Below are 18961 nucleotides of genomic sequence, written 5' to 3'. Positions count from 1 at the left end.
TTGTCTTTCATATGATAAAACTAAATACTGTAAACCGTAAGGAATTCATTATGAAATTTGAAAAATCTACTCTAATTATATGGAGCTATAAAGATGTAACTGTACCCATTTTTCACTATAAGAAGTCTGCATTGTGAAATGCTTTGCAAAATAATATTACATAAAGAATAGCTATTGAAATTATTTTTTTTTACCTTCTTTGAAAATAACTTATACCTAGGATTTAAAAAGACAGGACAGAATGAAAGCTTCTGTAGCTAATGCTGCATACCCAGAAAAAAAGCCACGGAATTTACACTGTTACTTATTGGTCTTACATATGTTGTGCGTAAGTTCATTTAGCATCACTACATATGTTGTTGCTCTATAATGTATGCATGCTTTTTCCTGACTCAGGATTATTGGAAGAATAGCCCCCCGGTTTGCAGCTGATGTATCCTGACTTTTAAACCCTCTATAGTTTCTGATGTTTAGCATTAAGTTTGAAACTGGAAGTAAGAATTTACAGGTGGTAGTTGTACTTAATTTTGCTTTTCATAGAGACTAGTGTATTTTCTAAGGAATGTTTATCTCCTTTTCTGGAACAACAGAATGTGCTAATTCATGTACTAAATAAATAAGAATACTACCTGTGGTAGTTACTAATTATCTACTGTAATTGTTTTTTAGATTTTCTTTTGAGAAAGATGTTTTTATAAGCTCACTTAAAACTGATTGAAACACTTGAGTGTGCTTGCTGACAACTGTTCAAGACCAGCAGATCATCTGGCAATGCTGTTATTTTGTTTTTCTTTTGAACATGTAAGTTAGCATCAGCAGCGCATAACATCCTACTTGCTATATGAGATAATAAAAGTGATCACAGGCATAGCAACAGAGATGTGGAAATTTACCAAGTAGTTTCCAGTAGTTTCTAGGAATTCTCACACTTCTTGGTGCAGAGGGAGATTTCCAGAGTTTCAGGCGAGGACTTTGAGGAAGTGTTTCTGCAGCTGTGATCTCTATGATCTGCACTGACTTTTGTGCAAACCCAGCTACTAAGTACCAAAAAAGTAATTCAGTAAGCAATCCTGAATATTTATCTTGGGGAAAAAAATGGCCTAGTGGTTAACACAACACAATAAATAAAGGTTTTCCTCTAGCTTTGAGATTTCTAAGGCCAAAATTTAAAAGAACATTTTTCTCAAAGCTCTTGATGGTGCTTGTTTACTGTGACTGGGTTTTTAAGGGAAAAGATGTTAAGGTGGGACTTTGGAGATAATGGTGTTTATGAACACATACACCTGCATCAGGTACTGTAATATCATGAAGGCTCAGATGTGCTGTAGTCAAAGTTAAAAATAATTTTTGTCAGAAAATTTTTAATACATCAGGATAGTTTCAACAAACCTTTTCCAGAAGTGCAGTACTTCAAGCAAGAACACACACACACAAAAAAAATAAGCTAGCTGAATATTATCAAGATGTTTTCCTCATGTGCCAAAGAGGCTGGAGGTTACTGAAAAGTCAAAACCAACCAGCCCTTCTTTTTTGTAATCCCTGTTTTACCTTTGAGTTCAGCCTCAGAACAGCTTACGTCATAGCACTTATTCAAAGTAGCATGTTTTAATAAAATAAAGGCAGAAAGATGTTTAGCATGCACAGGGGGATTGTGGAGTCTCCTACATTGGAGATATTCAAGGCCCACCTGGACAAGTTCCTGTGTGATGTACTCTAGGTTACCCTGCTCTTGCAGGGGGGTTGGACCAGATGATCTTTTGAGGTCCCTTCCAAACTTGGGATTCTGTGATTAATTTTTTAGGTTTTTTTCTTGTGCAAAAAGATACTGGAATACTATGGTGTAGTCTAAGATTTTTTGCTATATATTCATTTACTGGCAGAAATTACTTCTCAATTACTATAACATTTGACCTGCTCCCTATTGCTTCTAAAGATTGCATATAATAATCTTCATGCCTACCTCTCTAACCTACAAGAAAATAGTTATATCTCTTTTCTCTGAACTAAATTAGTTTTGTATTTAGTTATAAAATCAATGGCAGCTATTATTGCTAATAAATGCAACAAGAAACAGTCCCATTGTTGAAATCAGATAGAACCCCAACACTTTCATTCAATTGTTTGTGTTGCTTCTGTGGCACAGGCCTCTTACTGGGTGGTAATTCACCACTGAACAGATTCACATCTTTTGTTTTCAACAATTTTGTTCTCTTCTTGTGTACCTTCTTCATGTGACTTATGTGTAAAGTCTGTCCGCGGAGTTGGCATGCAGGTTTTTTGTGCTTACACAGATTTTTGATGTGCTTGACCCATACAGTGATATGCTACGGTTATGTCTGTTAACATAATAAGCTTATGTCCATTAACACTGTGTCTGTTTAACCACAAGAAATCGCTCTCCACAGCTGTTGGACCTCATTAACTATTTTTCAGAGAACAGTTTTTGGTGAATTTTCAAATTGTCATATCATGAAACTTACCTTCTATTCCTTCTCATATGCATTTCCACGTACACACACTGTCCTCCTGCCCACCTGACTTCCTGACTCCCTCAGCCTTCTGGCAATCAAGGTGGACTTGTCAAACAGTAAACCAGCACTTATTTAGGCCCGTGGCTTCCAGCCACAGAACAGCTACTTCCTTACATCCATGCTAGTGCATTAGTTCTCTGGAACAGAAACATCCCAGTATCTGTATTAGAAAACTATAATTTCAATAAATTTATTTTAAAATAATAATAATAAAAAAAGCCTAAAGCAAAACCAGAAAAAAACAACCCTCCTCTCCACATTTTTCTAGAAAGTATATCTTATGTCATTAGGATCATCTTTGATCAGCTAGATGAAAGTTGGTGAGAAAATTTTCTTAAAAGAAAACTCTGGAAACAAAAAGTTTGTCTATACTTTATATAAAAATATTTAGCAAGCAGATGCTTGCAAATATTGTTGATGACATTCTTTATTTCTGATTTGGGGATATTCACTCAGACTGTAGTCTGTAATTCATTTTACACTGCCTGTTGCATTTTTGGATTTCATTACATTTTTAGAGATAACACTGAATTTTATCATTAGTTAAAATAATTATAATGGACTTAGAGGTGTGGAGCTTGAGCTTAGCATATTTTTTAAAAATCCCACTTAACATCCTATGCTCTTACACCAAGCCAAAATCCTATTTCAAATTACTGACAATATAATTTTCTGTGTAATTAGTTGAGTAAATTGCAACAAGAGTTACAGAAGAGCTGAGTAAATCTGGTTTTGTTGTATGTTCAACATCTTATGGAGGAATCCCTGCTCTATATCTCATTTACCATCCCACTAGAAATATTAGCTGCTGTTGCTAGGTGAATGTGGACATGTCAACATTTAAAGTACATCTCTCCTTCAGTCTTCCGGAAACCTCACTTGAGTTTGCTTAGTTTAGTTCACAACAGGTCACAATAACTCTTTCAATGACATATGATTATTACTGTGAAAAATGCTTTGGAAGAATGCAAATGGTAGCTCTCTGCAGATCACAACTGCCTTGCATCACCAGGCCCAGTATGCCTGCTTCCAGACCTCTGCCATGCTAGAACATGTGGCAGGATGTTCAGTATTTTCTTCCACACATTAACTCAAGACTACAAACATTAGTTATCTTTTATGAAAATGGCTCTTCCTATTATAATGTGAAACATAATAAATCCCAGACTTTACTTAGTGTAGGGCAGGAGCAAAATGTCATGTAGAAATCAAAGTCTCAGGCCACAGACAATTCTAACACTGGTTTAATAGTCCATTGCAAAACTGTGTGATATCATGAACCTCTGAGTCTTTCTGACGTGGAAAACTTGAAGTGCTCGCTGCCTAAGTCTTTAGAAATAGTAACACTTCCGCATTATTACATCTATGTCTTCACCCACCTGTATACTATTAAGTGTTAATAGAGGGTTCTTCTGTGTACCTTGGTAGTCATTAAAAAGGGTATTTTCAAGGCAGTACTAATTATTGAACATGAAGATAGAACTGTGAGAAAGCAATGTTTTAAGGAATGGGTGTCTTCTACAAGAGCGAAAGCTCTTCTCTGTTCTTCCAGAACAGAAGTGATTTTCTGAGAAGAACCCTCTAACTTCTTTGTCTGGACATTTCCTCAAGGATACTTCAACTTAGCTAATATAACTCAAGCAAAAAAGAAATGCCTATCAGTGCCTGTCTGCCGCCTTCTCTTTTCTTATCCTTCCCTGCTAACAGATCCGTAGGTGTCTTCTCAGTATCTGTGAGAGAGAATGTTGCTGTAGGTGGGCACTAGAGGTGAGAGGAGTACCTTGCTCATATTCAGGAAGATGAAGAGTGAGGTCTAGAGCATACCTGTTCCCTCCATAGCCAAGCCACAAGGGAAAAACTTCACCATGTGCTCATAATGGAAATACTTCCTTGCGTCCATTAAAGATTAATACAGGTTCAAAAATGCCATGTGTTTTAGCATCTGACAGCACTTTAGATTCTGTCTTTTGCTTATGAATATTAGGAGTATACAATAGAAAGTACTGCTTTGTTGTCTTTACATGTATCTTGTCTCAAGCTTTTTTTTCTTTTTTAAATTGATAGGTACATGTTCATAATGGTAAAAAGATATGGGAGAAAAAAGGCAAACAAACCATAAAAATGGGAAGCAACTGCATTTGTTAGTTTTTTTAGATTCACCTATCTGTATCAGTAGTCATGTGTTACAAATGTTTTAAGCATGCTCATCAGTGAAGATGAATGTTGCATTAGATGTAGAAAACCAGTGCATATTTTGTACCAGTAATAGTGCAATGCTCAATAATCCAGAGTTTCAATGGATATCCTCTTCACCTGTGTTTGTATAAAGTTCATTGTCTGTTCTGACTACCTCTTTTTTCTCATTCTCTTAAGCAATAATAGCACTTCTGTTGTTTGTTATTCATCATTATATTTGCTATTTGTTGAAATGCTGCAATAGCAGCCAAATTGCTGTATCTCTATGAGTTCATTGTAGTGCCAGGCGTAGCCTCTACTTCGAATATACTGTTGAATTCATTGCACGAAAAATGCTTTTAACATCCTGAGTGGAGTGTCTTTCGTCAAAACTTGAGGAATATAATTTCATCATCCCTATTCCTTATTTCCTTATTCTAAGGATCAAACTGTAGGCCTTCTGGGGCACTATTATATCCACTTATCAAAGTAAAAACCCTGCCCTTTCTCTTTCTAAAATGCACAAGTTATATGCCCAGCTAGAAATGCAAAAAAATGGTATTATCCTTCAAGAACAAGACTTACACAAAGTTATGATTTTGCCACTATGGTTCCTTTGTCAGGTCCTTAAGTTTTGTAGCTGTTACATTAATGCAGTTAGTATAGTTTTCAGTTTGGGCTGCAGGGTATATAGGCTGCATTAAAAAGCATTCAGTAAGATTACTGCATTGAGGAAACAACTCATGCAAAGCTGTGTAGAGTCAGTATCAGAAGTAGCCATGATAACAAGCTGAGTTCTTTTGACTCTCTTAGGCAGTATTATCACTACCTTAGATTTAAACACAAGTTTAGGCATGTAGTGCAATAGGGAGGAAGGCAGGTGAGGGGGACTGTATGGTCTGACAACTCCTTTGCCAGACTGATCACTTTTTCTCCTCCTTTTTGATGAAGCAAAACCAAGGTGCTTCTGCCCCCTTCTCAGTTCAGATTAATGTGTTACAACCTTATTGTAATGATTTGTTGCTTCAGACTAAAGAATGAGCATGAGGTAATTACGTATATAAATATAATGCATATTTACTAACATTAGTATTTTAAGACAGAGTATTAATAAGTAGGAGGGAGAAGGAGAAAAAGAAAAAGATGTCTTTATGTGTTCTGTACCAGCAGTAGTCTGTTCAGACTGCTAATGTAATAATTGAGACCTGGTGTACATGTGAATGTGCTGCTGATCTCATTATTTACTGAACTATAAAACTGTGTGTGATGTGAAAAATTAAACCTTACACCAAAGACTGCCATCACATCACTACTCTTATTCTTCCCTCTTTATTTTTCAAATGAAAGTAAGGAGAACATAGAAACACAAATAGTGGTATGTTAAAAATATTGACTAGATAGAGCAATCATGATTTCCAAAGTTTCATTCTTGGCAAGCCCAAATTTAACCCTGATTTAGTGTAATCTAAATCTTAACCCTGTCTGGAAATTATGCCTCAGATTAGAAATGGTAGTCATGGAAATTCATATCACTGTCCTTTGTTGTCCTCTTGTCTTTTATTCACCAATGCAAAAGAATTCACTGTTGTGGATATGGAAATATGTGGGATGCTGTATTCTCTCAGCTTCAGAATTAGGGTTTCTTTTCCTAAGTATATGCTACCCTGCACTTAAAATACCCCTTGTCCTATTGCTACAGACCCTTGTAAAAAGTCCCTTTCCAGATTTATTGTAGGCCCCCTTTAAGGTATTGGAAGGCTGCCTTAAGGTCTTCCCAGAGCCTTCTCCTTCCTAGGCTGAACAGCCTGAACTTTTTCAGCCTGTCTTTGTATGGGAGGTGGTTCAGCCCCCTGATCATCCTTGTGGCCCTCCTCTGGACTTGCTGCAACAGCTCCACGACCTTCTTGTGTTGAGGACACCAAAATTGTACACGGCCTTTGCTATCTCCCTTTTCATTCAAAGTCAGTAAGACATCCAGACATTCAGTCAGAACCAAATTTGGGTGTATGATGTTCAGATGATACACTGTGCTGTAAACTATGTCAGTACCTGAGTGTAAACGTAAGAATAAACCCTTAATTTGAAGCTTGTGTTTTCACATGAGTGGTGACTCTCCAAATGTTAATTCTTGTCATTCAGAATGTCATCGTTAAAGGAGAGTGAGAGCTATTTCATTGTTCACGTGAGTGAGACAGGTCACTTTGGAAAGAGCTTGCAATATGTAGTCTTTAATTTAGCAGATTTTGAGAACTGACAAAAAATGCAAATTCCTTTTTCCATTTTTGTCATTATGACAATATGTAATTTCAAAGCCTCCATGCACTCATTTTTTAAAACAGAGAACTTATTTAAGGCTAACTGCTAATAACAATGAATGTTAACTGACTTAATGCAATGTGAAATTGCTGCTTCAACATTCATACAAATGATAATTCAGTCTAAGTGGCTCTGTGTTCTGTTATATAGACATTACTTTGTAATTTGCAGGGTAATTGTACACAGAACTACTAAACAAACTTGTTTTCTTTTGCATCAAAAGTGCTTTGCACAATATATGGAGAATATTTTTAAATGCATGTTTTTTAGTGGGATTATATAGGCAGATGTTCTCTTGTTGGATATTTAATAACTGTTAGTGAGTCTCAGATCACCTTATCAATCTCTTACTCCTTTTGCTTGTGTGGTATAATTGCATGAAATTTAAGAGAAATCCCAGTAGATACCTGGATCTATTCTTACAGTATAGCCATTACCTTCCTTCACTGACTTACATCACCACAACGTAAAAGTACCCATCTGTTCATAATTACTTTCTTTGGCAAAATTTACTTTCTAAAATATTTCAATAGGAATAATGTTTATTAACTAGCACTTTTCTGATGCTTTATATCTTTTAAAACAAAATTAGTCTTTTAGGCATAATTAGAAATGACTTTGGCTTTATTTTTCAATTTATTCACATGCATGGTTCTTCAATAGAATAGCAACTTTGCTGCAAAATGTTGATTTTACTTCCTCCCCTACTCTCTTTGATTTTACTGTTCTTGATCCTCTGTTCAGTTCAGTTGCAAGAAGAATGATTTTGAATAATACGGTCATGATGTCAAAACAGTGCAAATTGTATGCTGCTGCCATCTGGAATAGTGAAAATAAAAGCTTTATTTACACTGTTCTTTGAAATAATGAACTTTATTGTGGCAGTTTATCTTCAGTATCTATAGTATATTCTGGGAATACTCCATGCGTGCGTTTTTATTCTGTGAGCTACAGAATGATTAAAATTTGCCTGTGGCAAAGCTATCAGTGAATCTTGAAATAATTTTTTTTTTCTTCCTGAATGGAATCTAGAGAACCACCTTCTACTTCCACAGTGAGAATAATTGGTTCACATAGGGCAATATTTTTAAGAGCCATAGTGAAACACTTTGAATGCATTTTTCAGTTAGACAGACTACAGAGATTTAAATACAGGTTAATCTGGTTATTATGGAACATAGAAGTTTCAATGGTACAAATAGAGTTAATGTAGAAGGAAATCCTTAACAGAAATATTGAAGATCACTGTTTTTTTTTTATCTGTTTAGCTGTGTTGTACAGCTGAGTAGGTTTGTCATGAAAAGGCAAATCTATTGTACTGGATTTGTCTGAAATCCTCTTCCTTCTTTGGATCCAGTTTTTGTATATACACAGGCTTGACAGTATACCTTCAGATGTAGCTTGGAAAGTTTCTGACATCTTGTGAGAGAATCATGCACTTTTTTCATTTGAGATAACAGAAAACAGTTAAAGGACAAGCATAAAGGTTTAGGGTACATACTTGTGGCACAGTTACAAGTTTGTTTGGGGTATTTTTTTTTTTATAAAGGTAAGCATTGTTTCTTTTGAGTAGAGGATGATTTAACTGGTTGCTCTTTCTGGGTTACCACTCTATCAGAATTACTGTTTACACGTAAAAGCTGAGTTTGAGTCTCTGCTCTGCCTTTGTGAGCATAGGCTTACCTGTCAGACAAGTGAAGCAACATGTGAAAAGTATGTGTGGGATAATGTGTAGGTATATTGAAATCTGAATGTAGAGGGTTTTGTGCTTTTTACATAGGTCTGAGAAGAGAAGCCATTACAACTTTGACCTGGAAGCAGAAATAGGAATCTCGTAGAATCATAGAATAGTTAGGGTCGTAAAGGACCTTAAGATCAGGAAAGGGTTGGAAAGGACCTTAAGAATCAGTTAGGGTTGGAAAGCACCTTAAGAAGCAGTTACCACTTTGACAAAACTGGAAGCAGAAATAGGAATCTCATAGAATCATAGAATAGTTAGGGTTGGAAAGGACCTTAAGATCGTCTAGTTCCAACACCCCTGCCGTGGGCAGGGACACCTCACACTAAACCATATCACCCAAGGCTTCATCCAACCTGGCCTTGAACACTGCCAGGGATGGGGCATTCACAACTTCCCTGGGCAACCCATTCCAGTACCTCACAACCCTCAAAGACATTGTTTACATATAAGCAGTGTAACTTGCTGAGGGGGGTGGCTTGAGAAAGGACGCCTGTGGCACCGGAGCGGAGCCGGGGGAGATCAGCGTCCAGAAACCTCACCACAGAGCGACAAGAGCCACTGAGGAGGGAGCCTCAAGTCCTTGACAGGACTTGCAAAGAGCTCAGCTACCGCAAGGAGGTGACTCAGCAGGGGCGGAGACAGGAGGAGTGGCACCAACTGTGAGTGGTTAAAAATCTACACAGGGAGCGCGGCGACCAGGAGCGTGGCGAACAGAGCGGGTCGAGGGAGTTTGCACGGCAGTTTGCGCAGGCAGGCGAGCGGGATGGTGAGCACTTGCCGTATGACCAGGGTCCGGTCTGGGAGCTCTGCCCCTGCCGCCCAGGTGGTGGCCAGCGTAGGCACACAGACAGAGCCGGTAAGTGGGGAGGTTGCGGTGCAGAGCTTGGAGTGTAGAGAGTGCCTGCACTGGTCTTGTGAGGGAAAGGTGCAGAATGGGCAGGGCTGCGCTCACTGCTCCCTTATGGAGGTCCTCCTCCAGCAGGTGGCTGAGCTACGGGATGTTGTCAGTAAGCTGCAAGATGTCAGGAAAGCTGAGAGGAAGCAGGACTGCTTGCTCCAGGACCAAACAGCACAGGGGCCTCAAGTTTCCCCTCTAACTCATGCAGGAAAGAAGGGGCTGTTGATCAGGGAAGCTGGGAATTAGTAACAAAAAAAAACAACAAAAGGAGGAAGAGAGCAATTAAAAGCAAGGGGCTTCCTCCTAAATCTGCTGTACCCACCCAGAACCGCTTTGCTGTCCTGCAGGGGGCTGATGAGGAAATGCACTTGCATCAGAAACAGTCGGCTGGTGTGCTGGTACAGAAGATCTCTACTGGTGCCGCCAGGAAAAAGCAGCAGGTTGTAGTAGTAGGGGACTCTGCCTTGAAAGGGACAGAAGCGCTCATCTGTCGCCCTGACCCAGTCGCAAGGAAGGTGTGTTGCCTACCTGGGGCACGGATCAGGGATATTGCGGAGAGGCTGCCTGCTCTAGTAAGTGCCACGGACTATTACCCGCTTCTAGTGATACATGTGGGTGCTAGGGACATAGACAGTAGTAGCCTGAGGAGTATAAAGTAGGACTACAGAGCTCTGGGAGAGGTGGTCAGGGGTTCTGGAGCTCAGACAGTCTTTTCGACAATTCTCCAAGACACAGGGGAGGACCTTCCAAAGGCTAGGAGAATTGGACAGGTTAATATATAGTTAAAAGGGAGGTGTCATAGTCAAGAGTTTGGGAGTCTTGGACAGGGGGCCCACATTTGTAGGCCAGGTCTACTGGGGTCTGGTGGAACTGCTCTGATAAAGAAAGGGAAGAGTGGCTTTGGTGGGAGGCTTGCCAGACTTGTCAAGGATGCTTTAAAATAGTTGTGTTGGGGGAGGGGAGCATCATTCCATCCCAACACACCCAGTCAGCTGCCAGCACCTATAATAAATACTCTGAGCAATGTAGTAATATTCTAGCCGCTCCAGCCACTGAGCTGGCTTCATTTGGAGCTCGGATCAGATACCTCTATACAAATGCCCATAGCATGGGGAATAAACAATAGGAATTAGAGATGTGGGCACATCTACAGGGCTATGATATAATAGGCATCACCGAAACATGGTGGGATATCTCCTTTGACTGGAGTGTTGGAATGGAGGGTTATAGGCTTTTTAGAAAAGACAGGCTTGGTAGGAGGAGAGGGGGAGTTGCCCTTTATGTTAGGGATAGGCTGGAGAGTATGGAACTCTGTCTGGGGACAGGTGATCAGTTAACAGAAAGTCTGTGGGTCAGGGTTAAGGGGAAATTGGTGACGGAACACATTACTGTGGGGATATGTTACAGACCGCCCAATCAAGAGGAACCTGTGGATGAAGAACTCTACAGACAAATAGGAAAAGCCTCACGCTCACAGGCCCTTTTTCTCATGGGGGACTTCAACCACCCTGACATCTGTTGGGGTGACAGTACGGCCCAGCACAAGCAATCCAGGAGGTTTATCGATTGTGTGGAAGACAACTTCCTTCTGCAGGCAATAAAGGAGCCGATGAGGAGAGGTGCCCTGCTTGACCTCGTGCTCACCAACAGGAAAGGGCTGGTTGGAAATGTGACTCTCCATGGAAGTCTTGGATCACGAGATGACCGAATTTGAGGTCCTCAAGACAGTGAGAAGAGTGTGCAGTAAGCTCACTGCCCTGGACTTCAAGAGAGCAGACTTTGGCTTCTTCAGGAACCTGCTTAGCGTGGTTCCATGGGATATAGCCCTAGAGGGCAAGGGGCCCAAGACTCTTGGTTAATATTCAAGGATCACCTGCTACAAGCTCAGGAGTGTTGCATCCCAACTAGAAGGAAGTGCAGCAGGAGGAACAGGAGACCTCCTTGGATGGATAAGGAGCTGTTGAGGAAAATTCACAAGAAGAAAGAGGCTTATAAAAGGTGGAAACAAGGACAGGTGGCCTGGGATGAATAAAGGGATGTTGTCAGGGTAGTTAGGGACCAAGTTAGGAAAGCTAAGGCCCAGTTGGAGCTAAACTTGGCTAGGGATGTTAAAGATAATAGGAAGGGTTTTTATAGGTATGTAGCGGCTAAAAAACAGACTAAGGACAATGTAGGCCCCCTCTGGAAACTTTCAGGAGAACTGGCTACACAGGACTTGGAGAAGGCTGAGGTTCTGAATGGCTTCTTTGCCACGGTCTTCACTGGCAAAGGCTCTGACCGCAGCACCCGAGTCTTAGAAGGCGGAGGCAGGGACTATGAAAACCTAGACCTTGGGCCCACCGTACATGAGGATCTGGTTCGAGATCATCTTAAGAACCTGAACATACACAAGTCCTTTGGACATGATGTAATCCATCCACGGGTCCTGAAGTAGCTGGTGAATGAAGTTGCTAAGCCACTGGCCATCATATTTGAAAAATCATGGCAGACAGGTGAAGTTCCTGATGACTGGAAAAAGGGAAATATAACCCCCATTTTCAAGAAGGGGAAAATGGATGACCCAGGGAATTACAGACCAGTCAGTCTCACTTCTGTGCCTGGCAAAATCTGAGAGCAGATTCTTTTGGAAGACATGCTAGGGCACATGAAAAAGAGAAATGTGCTTGGTGACAGCCAGCATGGCTTTACTAGGGGAAAATCCTGCCTGACCAATTTGGTGGCCTTCTATGACAGGGCTACAAAAGTGATGGAGTGGGGTGGAGCAGTTGACGTCATCTACCTGGATTTGTGTAAAGCGTTCGACACTGTCCAACATGACATCCTTGTCTCTAAATTGGAGAGACATCAATTTGATAGGTGGACCACTCGGTGGATAAAGAACTGGCTGGATGGTCACACTCAAAGAGTTGTGGTCAACGTTTCAATGTCCAGCTGGAGACCAGTAACGTGTGGTGTCCCTCAGGGATTGGTGTTGCAACCGGTCTTGTTTAATATTTTTGTTGCTGACATGGACAGTGGAATTGAGTGTGCCCTCAGCAAGTTTGCTGATGACACCAAGCTGTGTGGTTCTGTTGATACGCTAGAGGGAAGGAATGCCATTCAGAGGGACCTTGACTTACTTGTGAGGTGGGCTAATGCCAACCTCATGAAGTTTAACCATGCCAAGTGCAAGGTCCTACACCTGGGTGGGAGCAATCCCAGGCACAGCTACAGGTTGGCCAAAAAGGAGATTCATGGTAGTCCTGCAGAGAAGGACTTGGGGGTGTTAGTCAATGAGAAAATGGACATGAGCCAGCAGTGTGCACTCACAGCCCAGAAAGCCAACCGTATCCTGGGCTGCATCAAAAGGAGCGTGACCAGCAGGTCGAAGGAGGTGATCCTGCCCGTCTACTCTGCTCTTGTGAGACCTCACTTGGAGTATTGTGTTCAGTTCTGGTGTCCTCGACATAAAAAGGACATGGAACTGTGAGAACAAGGCCAGAGGAGGGCCACGAGGATGATCAGGGGACTGGAGCACCTCCCATATGAAGTCAGGCTGAGAAAGTTGGGGCTGTTCAGCCTGGAGAAGAGAAGGCTGCGTGGAAACCTCGTAGCAGCCTTCCAGTATCTGAAGGGGCCTACAGGGATGCTGGTGAGGGACTATTCATTAGGGACTGTAGTGATAGGACAAGGGGTAATGGGTTGAAACTTAAACAGCAGAGCTTTAGACTTGATATAAGGAAGAAATTCTTTACTGTTAGGGTGGTGAGGTACTGGAATGGGTTGCCTAGGGAGGTTGTGAATGCTCCATCCCTGGCTGTGTTCAAGACCAGGTTGGATGAAGCCGTGGGTGATATTGTTTTGTGTGAAGTGTCCCTGCCCATGGTAGGGAGGTTGGAACTAGATGATCTTGAGGTCCTTTCCAATCCTAACTATTCTATGATTCTATGATTCTATGAAACAGATTGAACGCACAGAAAGACAGTTTATAAATCCTAAGAACAACAGTGACTGGAAACGAGGCAAAGCCATTTCATAACATTCTTTCTTAAGTTCATGTCGTATACCAGTCTTTGTTAGTTGCCCGTCTGTTTTTCAGATTATACATTTGGCAAAAAATAACTTTAGTAGAGCTCTTCCAGCAACTAGAAATGCTACTAGCACAGTAGTAAAAGCTTTCTCCTAATGTCAGTAACAGAATGCAGTGCTGTTAAGACACTTAACAAATTCAAAGAATGTGCTCTATTTCTGAATCCCTTGTATCTGTCATGCTAAACAAAATACATATTACATGTATGATTCCCCAAGCACAAGGACAGAGAAATCTGCCTTTTAATGGCCTCTCAAAATGACAGTACCAAATGGCTTTGAGAAGGTCAAGTCTGATTTAAATTGATGAATTAGAAGCTAATTCACTCGAACTGAATATTAATAGGGAACACTGGTATATACTGTAGTTTATAACCTATTGAGCATATAAATGTGCAATAAAAAAAATATCATCTTACACAAAATTGTAGAGTTACCAATGTATCAAAAGTTTTTAATATTTACTTTTGTCTTACTGTGGCTGAGAGGCAGTTGTTCACTGATTTGATGCTCAGCTGTCTTGTGGAGTGTGTTTGATGATCTGTCAAACTTGGTATCATCAAAGTATAAACAGTTTTATGCAAATCACTAATAAACTTACAGAGAAAAAAATAAAATTGTTAACATCATAAAAACTAAATCCACTGTGGTAAACACTCCAATGGGGAATTTCATTATTTCCCTTGTCCGTTTGATGGCAAATATTGGGTTTTATTACCAAATACCTGAAACCCAGATTGGAAACAAGTCACAACTGTCAAAAAAAATAACAGTTCTGGCTACTTGAATCTGTTACATTGCAATGTTTCTCATGAAAATTTAATGAACAGCATTCGTTCAAAGAGATTCTATGCGTAAGGCAGATGAATGGAATTTAATTGCCCTTATAAAAAATAAGAAAGGAAAGCTCTTTACTATTCCATCCTATTAGTATTCAAGACAGATTAGCTTTGTTGCACACTTACGTATTTACAAAAGAGACTGCAGGGTTTTCTGTATGAGCCAAATAGGAAAGGAAAGGTCAGGTCATAAAAATCCTGTTCTTTGTCACAAGACGAATCTTGTCAGTTACTCCCAAAGTAAAAAAAATAACAAAAAAACAAAAAACAAAACAAAAAAACCAACAAAAAACAACAACAAAACCCAAAAAACAGACATGAAACATACCTTTCCCTGGGACAAGGCTACAAGGCTATAGCTAGTGATGAAATTGATACTTTACCACTCATTGGTAGAAATACTAGCTTGTAAGTGTTTTGCAAACTTGTTAGAGAATTTTGTTTACCTAGTATCTATGTGCATTTGTATTGAGAACGATTAACAAGCTTATGGTCAGTAGCAGACCCCAGGAACTGAAAAGGTTTATAGGGTGCACTTCCTTGCACTACATTTTTCTGAAAATTCTGAAGACTTCCTTATTTGAAAAAATGACACATTTTTCATGAAAGCTTCTTGATACTGGAAGATTTCTTCTAAGTTATTTTTATACCTTAATCAATTGCAGTAACCACCAATCAAGACATTTAATAGGATATGTTTTTCACAGTTAGTGTTGATCCTTTGATTTTTTTCTTTTTTGCTCTTCCTTTTTGAACAGAAATAGTAACAATTATTTTGCAACAGTTTTTTTCTTTTTCATTTTAATGGAAATGAAGAGCAAGATGATGTAGTTCAAATAGATTATTTGCTAATTTGATTTCTGAAAAAATTGTTTGATCTCACTGTGCTTCCAGTGTTACTTGCTAGCATGTATCATCCTGAGAAGGTGAATTGCTCTTTTTTGTCAGCATTTCTTAATATTTTGCTATTGACTGGGCTAGAGTGAGTGAGGACTTTTGACCATGTCTGAGTGTTTTAGTTGACACGGCTGTATCCATTCTTACCACTTTAGCTTTAGTATTTGCATAGCTCCACTGTTTTGAGTTTCTCAGAGCTTTGTAATCTTATGATGGATTCATCCTCATAGCACTTCTCTGTAGCAGTAAAGGACTATCATACCCATCTTACAGATGGGCAAGTGAAGCACAGGGATGTTAAATGTGAAGACAAACAGCGCATAGGTAGCAATGATAAAAACAAGAAATATAACTTGGGTCTCCTGAGGTCCTGGCTGAATCTTATACTCTGTGATCACACTTCCTTATGTACTTGTCTTACGTAAAGAAAGTTTTTTTCTCTGTTGTTGATAGGACTGGTGATTCAATATTTCACATAAAATAGTAAGGCCTTTCACATCAGTGTTGTAAATTACGACAGTAGGAGTCCAATGATTATGTGCTACATAGAATGATAAAACCAGCTAGGCTGGAAAAGACCTTTAAGGTCAAGTCCAATGGTTACCCAAGGACTGACAAGTCAACTACTAAACCATGTCACTGAGGGCCTCATCTACGGCTGAGGGAACTGAGATTCTTTACTCTGGAAAAGGGAAGGCTCAGGGGAGACCTAATCACTCTCTACAACTAGCTGAAAGGAGGATGGAGCGGGGAGGTGGTGTTACTTGGTCTATCCTCCCAGGTAACAGAACAAGAGGTAATGGCCTCAAGCTGCATCAGGGAAGGCTGAGACTGGATATTAGGGAAAAGGTTTTCATCAAAAAGGTAGTAAGACATTGGAACAGGCTTCCCAGAGAAGTAGTGGAATTGCTGTCCCTGGAAGTCACCATACAGTATCTCTGCCAATTTAATAAGTAAGTATAAAGTTTGTAGCTGCTTTATTATGAGCTTTCTATTTTGTATCAGCATTTTGATGACTGTAATTTACAAAAAAAAACTGCTTGTGTATCTAGTTTTGCATTAGTTCCTTGTGTACAAACAATTAGGGCACTCTTGAACATTAACTAGAGTGGCAGTTGGGGCTTTCATGAGTTACTATGTAACTAATGTGAAATTCTTCAAGTCATCAATTTCTTTTGCAGAGGATCAAATTCCCAGAGGTTTCCCCACCATTGATATGGGCCCACAGCTAAAGGTCGTTGAACGAACTCGTACAGCTACCATGCTATGTGCAGCCAGTGGCAATCCTGATCCTGAAATAACATGGTTCAAAGATTTCCTACCTGTTGACACAAGTAACAACAATGGCCGTATCAAGCAGTTGCGCTCAGGTAGGGTCTTGTAACTGTTTCTACTAATGCCCAGAATTGTTCTCTCTCACCTTTTCTTTCTTTTCTTTCTCTTCCTTATTTTTTTCCTTTCCTTCTATTTTTTTATTTATAGGTAATAATTTCACTTCTTCCTCTCTGTTCTAACTGTGTTGTCCATGTCTGTGATGTTGTCATAGCGTCCTCTAGTCTGTCTCTATATGTTTTGCAGCTTCTGTTTACTCCACATTGCTCACTGCTGTGACTGTACTTTTTGATAATTTTTTTCTTTACTGCTTTTTGCAGTACTTGATGGATCCATTTTCTCCTCTTTCTTTCTTCTTTCCTTTTTTTTTTTTTAAGAAATTTATTTCAACATTGGACTTCATTCAGAAATTGCAAGGAGTACCAATGGTTATATTCATCAAAACCAAAACCTGCATTAGACACTTCAATTAAAATTTAAAATGTGTTTTGTGCTGTCTTTTCCATATTTGACTCCACCAAAGATTAGACAGTTTGGACACATCTTCTTTTCTCTCACTAATACATAAAATACAATGCTTTTTCCCATGCACAATTTTACTTTAAAAAGAATATTAAAAAAAACCCAAACCATGCCAAACCAAAATTATAAAACAAAACAAAAAACAAACAAACAAAAAAAAAACCTGAAAAGAATCCTAGAGTAATCTGTGGAATAAAGTTTTTTTGCTGGCTGAGCATTTTTCCAACACATGTAGCCACAGTAGTGTGCGCCCATGCTAAAGCTTTATGAATCCTACATTTTCTGGATCTACAGAAGTCTGCTTTTGGTGTAGAATCCAGCTTTTGCTGCTCTTTCTCTCTTTGCCCCTTGCACCTCCCTAGCAGTTCTTTTACTCTCCTCCTGCCCTAGTTAATTCTTTTGCTCTCTGTAGTTATAAAAGAAACCAACAATTCTAAATTTATAGTTTGAAGTTTATCCCTAAATAAGATAATTGGGATATAATGAGCTTTATTCTTTGGCAATTGAAGTAGATAACACTGTAGAATCTAAGTTGTTTAATCACGTGTCTTCCCAGAATTCTCAGCTTTTGACCTGTCCTGTGATGTTAAATCGTCTTGTTAACTGACTTTTTGCTTGTTGTCAGCAGAATTGTGTAAATTAACCTTCTGTTAATGTAAATTAAGAATTAATTTCTCACATGTGACATAGATGATTTAATATATAAAGCTTTAACTGAAAACTTTGTACCAAATTATAAGGAATATAATAATATTTTTATGCTGTTTTTCTTCTCTCCGTATTTAAATCTCCAGAATCTATTGGTAAGTGCTTAGTTCTGAAGCGCACTTCACCCCCACTAATTTTCATATTCAGAATATTATGATTATTATGATTATTATTATATGATTACTATTATTCTTAAAATGCATGGCATGCATTTTACTAACAGTCAGTGTAGTCACCAGATCTCTATATTGGCGCACACGCACACCTCCACAGAAATGTTGTCTTATCAGTCATAGCAACACCTAAAGGAAACAGTACACGTTATCACATAGCTGTAGAATAGTAAATACCATAATCCAGCCTAAACTACAGTGTTTGTTCTGAGATAGCCTTCTGTGTATCCTCTCTTTATATATATATAGATATATATATATATATTTAAATAGAATTTCCAGTACTTTCCTAAACTATGTCATAGGTACAGCATTGTAAAGTTTTCTTCAATTGTTTGAGGCATATTTTATATCTATCTAACCCTATATAATCGAACATCTAAGAACTCAGATGCTACTCTGAGAATGGCAGTGCAGCCAATTTTAGCCTTTTTGCCCTGTGTGGTACAATGCAACTTGCTTTTATAACCTGATAATACTATCTAATATATTCCTGTTTTAACAGTATAGTAATTCAAGTTTTTCTTAAGACCTTATTTAATTCTGTAAATCTAATTTGATTCTTCTTCCAAAGCCCTAGCCTCCTTCTTCTCGTACTAATGCTTCTTCTTTCTAATCTTATTTGCATTCATATTATCCACCCAGGTGGTACACCAATAAGAGGTAAGAGTGCTGAACTAACGTTCACAGAATGATCTTTCTCATTCTTTCTGTCCTTTCATCCCTTTCATCTTTGTTATGGGTTGTTGTTGTTTTTTTTT

The 18961-nt window shown here is 39.1% G+C and overlaps 1 protein-coding gene across 1 annotated transcript in view; it reads left to right on the top strand.

Moving 5' to 3' along the window:
- The window catches only part of PTPRD (protein tyrosine phosphatase receptor type D), a 303359-nt gene that overhangs the window by 140944 nt on the left and 143454 nt on the right, over positions 1-18961 (top strand). The window contains exons 4-6 of the mRNA XM_031054317.1: positions 16647-16835; positions 18114-18122; positions 18846-18863. Of these exons, the coding sequence (XP_030910177.1) occupies positions 16647-16835; positions 18114-18122; positions 18846-18863 (216 nt within the window). The remainder of the gene's footprint in view (positions 1-16646; positions 16836-18113; positions 18123-18845; positions 18864-18961) is intronic.

Source organism: Melopsittacus undulatus, chromosome Z (genome assembly GCF_012275295.1).
Source record: "Melopsittacus undulatus isolate bMelUnd1 chromosome Z, bMelUnd1.mat.Z, whole genome shotgun sequence".
Taxonomy (NCBI): domain Eukaryota; kingdom Metazoa; phylum Chordata; class Aves; order Psittaciformes; family Psittaculidae; genus Melopsittacus; species Melopsittacus undulatus.
Note: the sequence above shows the minus strand (reverse complement) of the source record. Positions and strands in the feature narration are given on the sequence as shown.